Here is an 8,280-nt window from a genome sequence, read left to right as displayed (position 1 = left end):
CACCGGCGCCGCACCCTCGGAGCAGTTCCTACCTGACAAGAACAGCAGGTGGGCGGCAGTGAGGGCGAGCCGTTGCCCGGCCGCAGTCCGCAGGCTAACAAAGAGCCGCGGCGTGTCTGGGTCCCGGTCCAGGAAGGTCATGACCTCGCTGAAGACCAGGCTGCCGTTCACCAAGGCTAGGACCCGGTCCCCGGGCTTCAGCGCGCTCATGGACCTCCGGGTGCCGCCCTCCAACATCACCGAGGCGTTTCCAGGGAAACAGCCGCCTGCCTTGGCCGCCATGGAGTGATCTGAGGACGGACAGAGAGACAGAGGCAGACTGTGAGGACAAGATGTCTTCTGATCAATAACTGTTCAGATATGATAGAAATCATCCTACTGGACCCAATAAATATTAATAAATGTCTCCATTTCCTCCAATTGGTGATTTTACAACCAGAACAGGAAACACTGAATATCATAACAGGAAATGATGTTTATAACCCAAATCAGGAAATATTGGTAATATTAGCTGATTATATGTTGGTGATTTTCTCATTTTCACCTGAACTTCAGAAATAATATGAAATCATTTAACAAGAAGCAAAAAGATTAATCTGAAGCTAATGCTAACCCAGCTAATGCTAACCCAGCCAATGCTAACAAGCTAGTGCTAACCTAGTTAATGCTAACTAAGCTAATGCTAACCCAGCCAATGCTAACCAAGCTAATTAACCCAGCTAATGCTAACTAAGCTAATGCTAACCCAGCTAATGCTAACCAAGCTAATGCTAATTAAGCTGATGCTAACCCAGCTAATGCTAACTAGGTGAAACAGTTCAGCTGAATCAGTATGTTCAAAGCAAAGTGGATCAATGATCCAGATTCAACCAGTTCAGAACCAGAGCTCCCATCATATGGTCTGGTTCTGACCATATGATGGGTCAGAACCAGACCCATCATGGTCTGGTTCTGACCAGACCCATCATGACCAGAGCAACTCAAACTTCATCGTTGCTCAAAGTCCTTCATTATGAGGGAGGGACGGCCCATCTGACCCAACCATGATGCTCCCACAGACCAGTGAACGCACCACCGAATGGACCAGTGGCCAGTGAACGCATCGTCCTGCTGCTTGTTTTGAACTTGGCACAGAGAAAACCTTTAATGGCCGACAGAGTCATGGATTTTAGTTTAACCTTCAAACTTCCTCTGGTCTCCCAGCAACCAGCACAGCCAAGCCTTCAGGTACAATTTGGAGGTGTTTGTGCTTCTGGAAGTGACTGTTCTCGTAAGGCCCTGAACGTCTCACTGCTGCCTTCAGGTGACATTGGCTCGGCTAAATCCAGATAACAACATGGTCTAATCCAGACTGGTGTGGTCCAGTCCAGAACCAACAACCAGAACCGGAAACCAGAAAAAATTTAAAACTTCTGAAACAAAAATTTGCAAAAGCTAAACTAAGCAGCCAGAGAGAGCAGTTTATTATCATTAATATCATTATTGTCGTTAGTACAGTATATATACAGTTTTATCTCAGCCTCCTTGTTCAGATTTATCCAGACTCCTTCAGGTTTTTTCTCCTGATCTAAATCAGTCTTGGTGCTTTGTCGCCCTCTGGTGGTGAGGTCATGTAAGTCACTGACCTCGGTTTTAAAGGGAAAACAGAATGAAAATGAAAGATACCAACTTGATAGTTTCCCTTGTGATCAGGTCAGGGACTGGGCCCTCGCCACCCGCTCTGGGGGAGAAACAGGAGGAAGAGGAGGGAGAGAGAAAGAGGAGGGAGTAGGAGGGAGAAGAAGGAAATGTCTGTTACCATCAGAGGAAAAACTGGCTGACTATCAGAGGAAAAACTGGCTGACTACGTTTCCTGAATGGACGGTTAGAGTTTAGGCTGGAGGGATTACTTCCTGCTGGAGGGATTACTTCCTGCTGCAGGGATTACTTCCCGCTGCAGGGATTACTTCCCGCTGGAGGGATTACTTCCCGCTGCAGGGATTACTTCCCGCTGCAGGGATTACTTCCCGCTGCAGGGATTACTTCCTGCTGGAGGGATTACTTCCTGCTGCATCAGTTCCTGAAACTGGGTGAGTTTCTCAGTAAAAACCTAAAGATAAACCTGAGTTGTTTCCACAGGACCGAACCAACAGGACCGACCCAACAGAACTGACCCGTCCTCCACCCAGAAACTCCCTCATGTTTCCCAGGACGTCCCCATTCAGAAACCAGTTCAGCCGACGGCGGGTCAACGCATCACTGTGAGGTCTCAGTGAGGTCACAGTGAGGTCACAATGAGGTCTCAGTGGGGCTACAATGAGGTCTCAGTGGGGTTACAATGAGGTCTCAGTGAGGTCTCAGTGGGGCCACAGTGAGGTCTCAGTGGGGTCACAGTGAGGTCACAATGAGGTCTCAGTGGGGCTACAATGAGGTGTCAGTGGGGTTTCAGTGGGGTCACAGTGAGGTCTCAGTGGGGCTACAGTGAGGTTTCAGTGGGGTCACAGTGAGGTTACAATGAGGTCACCGTGAGGTCTCAGTGGGGTCACAATAGGGTCATGGCAGGGTCACAGTGGGGTCATACTGGGGTCACGGCGGTGGCCCACCTGACTTGACGCTGCAGTGGACGTGCGCCCGGGACTCGTAGTGGACCCAATCGAAGCCGGCCTCCACCGCCAGCCGGGCCAGCATGGCGTACTTGTGGCGGTCACGGTCGGACGTGGTAACGTCAACGGCCCGGCCCTCGTAGTGCAGCGAGCTGGACGAGTGGTGGCCGTCCTCGTCCCAGCCCTCGGTGACCCGCAGCCGGACCCCGGGCCAGTGGTTCATCACCGAGATGGCCAGAGAGTTCAGCTTGTCCTTGCAGCGCTGCAGAGCAGAGAGACGGAGCAGTTAGCCAGGCGGTAACAGGTTAGAGGTTAAAGGTTAAGGGTGAGGACGAGACGTCTCGTCTTATGGAAACATCAGATTCTGGCATTTTGTTCTCAAAGTTCTGATTTAGATCAGAGATAAAAGATGGACTGTTCCTTTAAACTGAGGGTGATGATGATGATAATGGACTCCACCTGATTGGTTCTCTTTAACGAGAAAACTTCAGTTTATAATTTCAGTTTATAATAACAATAATCACTTTTCATATTTCACCTGATGTCATATTTAAAGAGTAACCACCTGATGGTCACCCTGGTAACCACCTGTTGGTCACCCTGGTAACCGCCTGTTGGCCGCCCTGGTAACCGCCTGATGAACAGCAGGGCTCGAGTAAAGCAGGTTTGGACTATACCATTCCTGATGAGCTTATTTCAGATGATTTTCGTTGAAACAGAAACAATCACATAATAATCACCTGCTGCTCTGACCTGGTTACCATGGAAACACTGTTAACGGAAAGGTCTTTCATTCATCACCCTGAAGCTAAACTTTGATTCTCTGATTTGTTCTCAGGTGTAGTTTATCCAGATCAGCAAATCTATAGAGCTGCAGCTAGGAGTGGTGTTACGGGGGCCCATCGGGGACCCTGGGGGCCATCAAACCTCAGAGCCAGGCCTGTTCAGCAAACTGACTGTGAGTGATTAACTGATGACGTCATTACACTGATACATTTGATCAGAAATCTGAATAGAAAAAAATTTGATTAAAAATTTTTGTTGGATTTTATTGAGTTTTTATTTGTTTCCTGTATTGAATTTTTTTCGTCCTTATTTTTTTTTTACATGTTATATTACGTTTAAATAAAGTCAATTTAACAAACTTCTTTTGATTATAGAAACAAAGTAACATGTTTTAAAGTTTTTCTGTTTTCAGTGTTTCTAAACATTTGAGGTTTGCATGATGTGTTTTCGGTCCCGCAGCATCTAATTAATGCGGTTCTGCTGATAAACTCGAGCCGTGTCCGTGAGGCGTCCCTCAGCGTCCCTCGTTCGGCCGGCGGACCGCATCAAACCCTATGAAAGTCTCTTCCAGGCTGCCGGGAGAGAACAGCTGCGGCTGCGCTGCTCTGGAGGTTCTGGCGCACCAATTGCGCCACTTCCGCATAAACACACGCAGAGAAGGAGAAGGAGAAAAGATTAAATGTTTAAATAATCTGAAAGAGACGCGCTTTGTCCAACAGGACCAGAAATGAAACAAATTTAACAGAAAGTTTTTCATTTCCGTTACAAATATAATCAAATCAGCTGAACAGTTTTTACAGTGAGGCGCCCAGGAACGGATCAGCTAAATGCATCAGAGGGGCCACAATGAAGGCCGGGGCCAGGAACAGGCTGTTTTCACCAAAACACACCGGAGGAGCAGTGGGACAAACGGGACGCTGTCTGCGGACCGGAGGGTTCAGTCTGCATTCATCAATCTGACTGAAACAAATTCATTTGATTTAAAATCGGATTTTAGATAAATCGATAACAAAACAAGTTTCAAAGAAAACTCTGGGACTTTAAAATCGGATCGAATCGAATCAGTTCAATCGGATCAATCGGTTCAGTCTTTGATCTACAGCTGCAGCCTCCCCCACGTGGGTTTGTGGACATCCGGCCGTGGCCACCGAAAGTTGATATTATTAACGGGTTTTCCAGCGGAAGTTGGCAGCCCAATAAATCCCACGTCAATAACGTCATAAACATCGCGAGAGGCCGGCCCACCGGCGGCTGCTGCGGCTGAGGGCGGGAACGCGCGTGACCAGGTGATCCACCTGAACAAGCTGCTGCTGCGTAGACTACCACACTACCAGACCCACTCTGCTACCCACGAGCTACCGAATGTCTGCGGACTTCGACTAGGCCGAACCTGCGTCATGAGGCGGTCCGCCCCGGTGTTCTCCTCGTCCTTGAAGATGATGTCCGGGTTGTAGTTGGGGCTCAGCTCCTTGAAGCGCTCCGAGCCGCGGCTGATCTTCCCCTCCGCCTTGCCGCTGGCGCCCAGGGTCTGCTCCGCCACGTTGGGGCTGAACTGCTTCAGGACCAGTGGCACCAGCTTCCGGGGGCCCCGCCGCCGGCCGTGGCCCTTCCCCGGCCCGCAGGCCAGGCCGGCCGGCGGCAGCAGCAGCGCGCAGCCCGCCAGACAGGCCAGCAGCGCGGGGAGCCGCATCCCGCCGAAGAGACTGCTTCAGCTCCACCCGGCGTCCCGCTGCGCTGTCAGACTGGAGGTGCCGTGGAGGAACTCATGGCGCCCCGAGGGGGAGCAGCGGGGACCAGTAGGAACCAGTCAGGATCAGAGAGACCACTAAGGACCAGTGGAAACCTGTGGAGACCAGCAGCGGGGACCGGAGAGCCGCTCGGTGCGTAAAGGTGTCCAATGCGCCGCAGCGCAGCCAGAGGCAGCAACAGGTGAGGGCGGGCTGAAAGCTGCGGCCGCGGAGCCGCGGCGCGCCGCCGCCTGTCCGGCCGGCAGGTAGAGAGTCCCGCAGCAGACGGTGAGTCCCGCAGCGCGGCGGGTCTTCGGGTCTCCTGGTGCCCCAGCTGCTGCGGCTCAGTGGGAATGGAGAGCTGCCGCTGCGCTGCGGGCCAAATGAGGAGGAGGACCGCGCCCTGCGGGACCTGCGGGACCGGCCCTCTGCCCGCCGACCACTCCCCCTGCCCCCGCCTGGCAGCGCACGCACTGAACCAGGTGACCCGGCAGGTAAATAATTATAATCCATGATAATAATTCATGTTTCTGTTTGTATCCTAAACTCTAGAAGTGGAACATAGATCAGATTTCCAGATGTTGATCTAGAAATGTTTTCTATCCTTCCGCTGGGCACCCTGGGCAGAGAGCCACGATCTGATGCTGGGCGCCTAAACTTTCCTCAGCATGCAGAAACTTAATGAAGACTTCATTTCCCAGAATACCCTGCGTCAGTGAGGAAGAGGAGGACAAAGAGGCGCTGACGATGTAAACTTTATTGATACAAAGATAAAATTGAAAAATCTGATAAAACTTCAGAAGCTTAAAACTCTCTGAGCCAATCAGATGCTGCGACCGAGTCACTTCCTGTCTGTCATCGGAACAGGCCCACTTTCTTCTTCTTTGGTTTGGAGGACTGTCGCTCTGCAGGGCGAGTCGCGCCGACAGCCGGAGCCTGAAGAACAGAAACCTGCTTTCAGAAACATTCAAACTTTTCAGAATTATTTCTTCAGAATAAAACGAGTTTATGGATTTTATCAGCAGCTTTTCAGAATTTCACACCAAATACATCTGAAAAGTGTGGCCTGCTGCTGCTGTTGGCAGGTTTGAATGTTTCAGCTTCAGTCGGATGGAAGAAAAATGTCTGGAATTGTCTGCTGTGTTTCTTCCTGTTCTCAATTCTCCTGAAGCTGGATGAGATGCAGACGTACCCTGACCTGCGCCGCACCACCGGGTCCAACTGGGGTGCCGGGGTTCTGATCAACCGGGCCGCTGGGGTTCTGGTTCTCTGGGTCGCCTCCATCAGGTCCAATCACTGGCAGGCAGATAAAACAGGAAGTGTTTAATTAGAGACGCTCTCATTGACTTACTGGTTCAAATACAGCTTTCACACATTTAGACTCGATTTAATCTGATGGATTTAATCTGATATGATCAGATGATCATCAGCAAACTGAGTTTCTGTCCATGTAGCCTGATGTCTGCTGCTTGTTCCTCCAGTCGGTCTGTTTTTGGTTCTGGTTCAGACTCACCTGTAGTCTGTGCTGGTGGTTCTGGCGGTTCTGGTTCTGGTGGTTCTGTCCGGTCTGGGTCACCATGGGTCTCCTGGGGTCGTCTGCGTTTGTGCAGTGCGGCGCGGCGAGCTGTGACGGCGGAGTAGAGCTGCTGTAGGTCGGCGTTGAATCCCGGAGTGTCGGACGGATCCGACCGCAGCACAGGAAGGTTCTGGAGAGAAACCGAGTTCGGATCAGCAAGGATCCAGAACCTTCAGAGTTTTTAATAAGAGTCAAAGGAAAATTTCTCACCAAAAACTGGAACTACTCATGAGGCTGAACATTTCTGTTTGATGTTTTAATGATGAATCTTTTTAAAACTTTGTTTTTTATTATTTTATAACTAGTTTTACATTTATAATCCCCATATTTATGTCTTTATAAATCTGCAGTTCGGTTCCTTCCTGGGATCGGACCCAGAATCCTGCAGCACCTCTGAGGCATGACACAGGAAGTAATGTCATCAGCCTCTCATCACAGGTCAGGATGCGACCAGCAGCAGGAAGTGATGCGGCGAGCTCCTGCGGCGTTTAGCCGCTGCTATTTTCTCTGCTAAGGAGACAAACTGTCAGAATTAGCTGGGTAAATATTGACCCCCTCCTCCCCCGGGTCAGTGGGGGGTTAGGGTGGGGGCAATGGGGGATTGGGTGGGGTAAGGGGGCAGTGGGGGATAGGGTTGGGTAAGGGGGTTGCTCTCTGCGGTCAGACTCCAGGTTGCTCATTGATTTATTTTTGTTATGTGTTGGTTTAAATATCGTAAAAATAAATGTGGCTGCGGCGCGTCGCACAGAGGAGCCAATGTGGCAGAAAGCAGCAGAAAGCCCCCCTTATTCTGCCCTAATGCCCCTCGGGGGTCTGGCTGCACACCGCCTCACTTCACCTGAACCGGCGGCGCTAAAATCTCCATGGAGCCCTCCTGACCTGTACGGAAGCCCATTAGTGCCACTGGCAGGATATATGAGCTTCTGGCCTATTTAAAGCCCTGGATTCATCTAGAAGTCTGACTCCTCTGGTCTGTCTGATCTGCTGGGGATCCAGAGTCCATTCCTGTTTCTTTACAGCAGAAATCATGTTAACTAAACAAACAGCAAACAGTTTCACTTCCTGGTTCACCAACAGGGTCACCTGCAGTGACTTTGAGCCGTCAGCAGGGGCAGCACTCTGACGGTTGGTCAGGCTCTCCTGCGTTGCCATTGATCCCAATTTACCTTTAGCCCTAAACCCTCTGTGAGCCAGCTGACTCGAACCCAAATGACCAGGAAGGAGTCCTTGGTCAGCTGTTGCTACGGCAATGTCTGAAAGCAGAGATGATAACCTGCAGGCATTTCTGCTGCGGTACCAGACGATGCTTCTGCTCCTGGCAGGAATAGGCTTCCATACCTCGCTGGAACGAACGAAGTGAGGAGCAGCTCACCTGGTGGCCACGCCCCCAGCGTTTTGTCTCGTTTTGGTTCCGTCTCACCATTCGGTCTCGTTGTTGTTCCGTCTTAAAGTTCTGTCTCGTTTTGGTTCCGTCTCACCGTTCAGTCTCGTTTCGGTTCCGTCTCACCGTTCTGTCTCGTTTCGGTTCCGTCTCACCGTTCAGTCTCGTTTCGGTTCCGTCTCACCGTTCTGTCTCGTTTCGGTTCCGTCTCACCGTTCTGTCTCGTTT

The 8,280-nt window shown here is 50.8% G+C and overlaps 2 protein-coding genes and 1 long non-coding RNA gene across 7 annotated transcripts in view; 1 reads left to right on the top strand and 2 right to left on the bottom strand.

Moving 5' to 3' along the window:
* LOC103154122 (Indian hedgehog signaling molecule) overlaps positions 1-5,092 on the bottom strand; it is a 9,851-nt gene extending 4,759 nt beyond the window's left edge. The window contains exons 1-3 of one of the 2 annotated variants that reach the window (XM_016662461.1): positions 4,759-5,092; positions 2,583-2,844; positions 33-290 (exon numbers count right to left, since the gene is read on the bottom strand). In XM_016662461.1, the coding sequence (XP_016517947.1) occupies positions 33-290; positions 2,583-2,844; positions 4,759-5,058 (820 nt within the window). In that variant the 5' untranslated portion in view covers positions 5,059-5,092. The remainder of the gene's footprint in view (positions 1-32; positions 291-2,582; positions 2,845-4,758) is intronic. The other variant, XM_007575300.2, reaches the window with a different exon arrangement.
* A 739-nt stretch (positions 5,093-5,831) lies between these two features.
* nhej1 (nonhomologous end-joining factor 1) overlaps positions 5,832-8,280 on the bottom strand; it is a 9,893-nt gene continuing 7,444 nt past the window's right edge. For 3 of the 4 annotated variants that reach the window (XM_007575302.2, XM_016662462.1, XM_016662463.1), the window contains exons 6-8: positions 6,609-6,801; positions 6,288-6,391; positions 5,832-6,031 (exon numbers count right to left, since the gene is read on the bottom strand). In XM_007575302.2, coding sequence (XP_007575364.1) covers positions 5,951-6,031; positions 6,288-6,391; positions 6,609-6,801 — 378 coding nt within the window. In that variant the 3' untranslated portion in view covers positions 5,832-5,950. The remainder of the gene's footprint in view (positions 6,032-6,287; positions 6,392-6,608; positions 6,802-8,280) is intronic. The other variant, XM_007575303.2, reaches the window with a different exon arrangement.
* LOC107833370 (uncharacterized) overlaps positions 6,795-8,280 on the top strand; it is a 2,826-nt gene continuing 1,340 nt past the window's right edge. The window contains exon 1 of the long non-coding RNA XR_001659108.1: positions 6,795-7,109. This is a non-coding gene — a long non-coding RNA (uncharacterized LOC107833370). The remainder of the gene's footprint in view (positions 7,110-8,280) is intronic.

The sequence above is a fragment of the Poecilia formosa genome, unplaced genomic scaffold, assembly GCF_000485575.1.
Source record: "Poecilia formosa unplaced genomic scaffold, Poecilia_formosa-5.1.2 Scaffold374, whole genome shotgun sequence".
Classification (NCBI taxonomy): Eukaryota; Metazoa; Chordata; class Actinopteri; order Cyprinodontiformes; family Poeciliidae; genus Poecilia; species Poecilia formosa.
The sequence above is the reverse complement of the archived record's forward strand: the minus strand, read 5'-3'. Positions and strand labels throughout refer to the sequence as shown.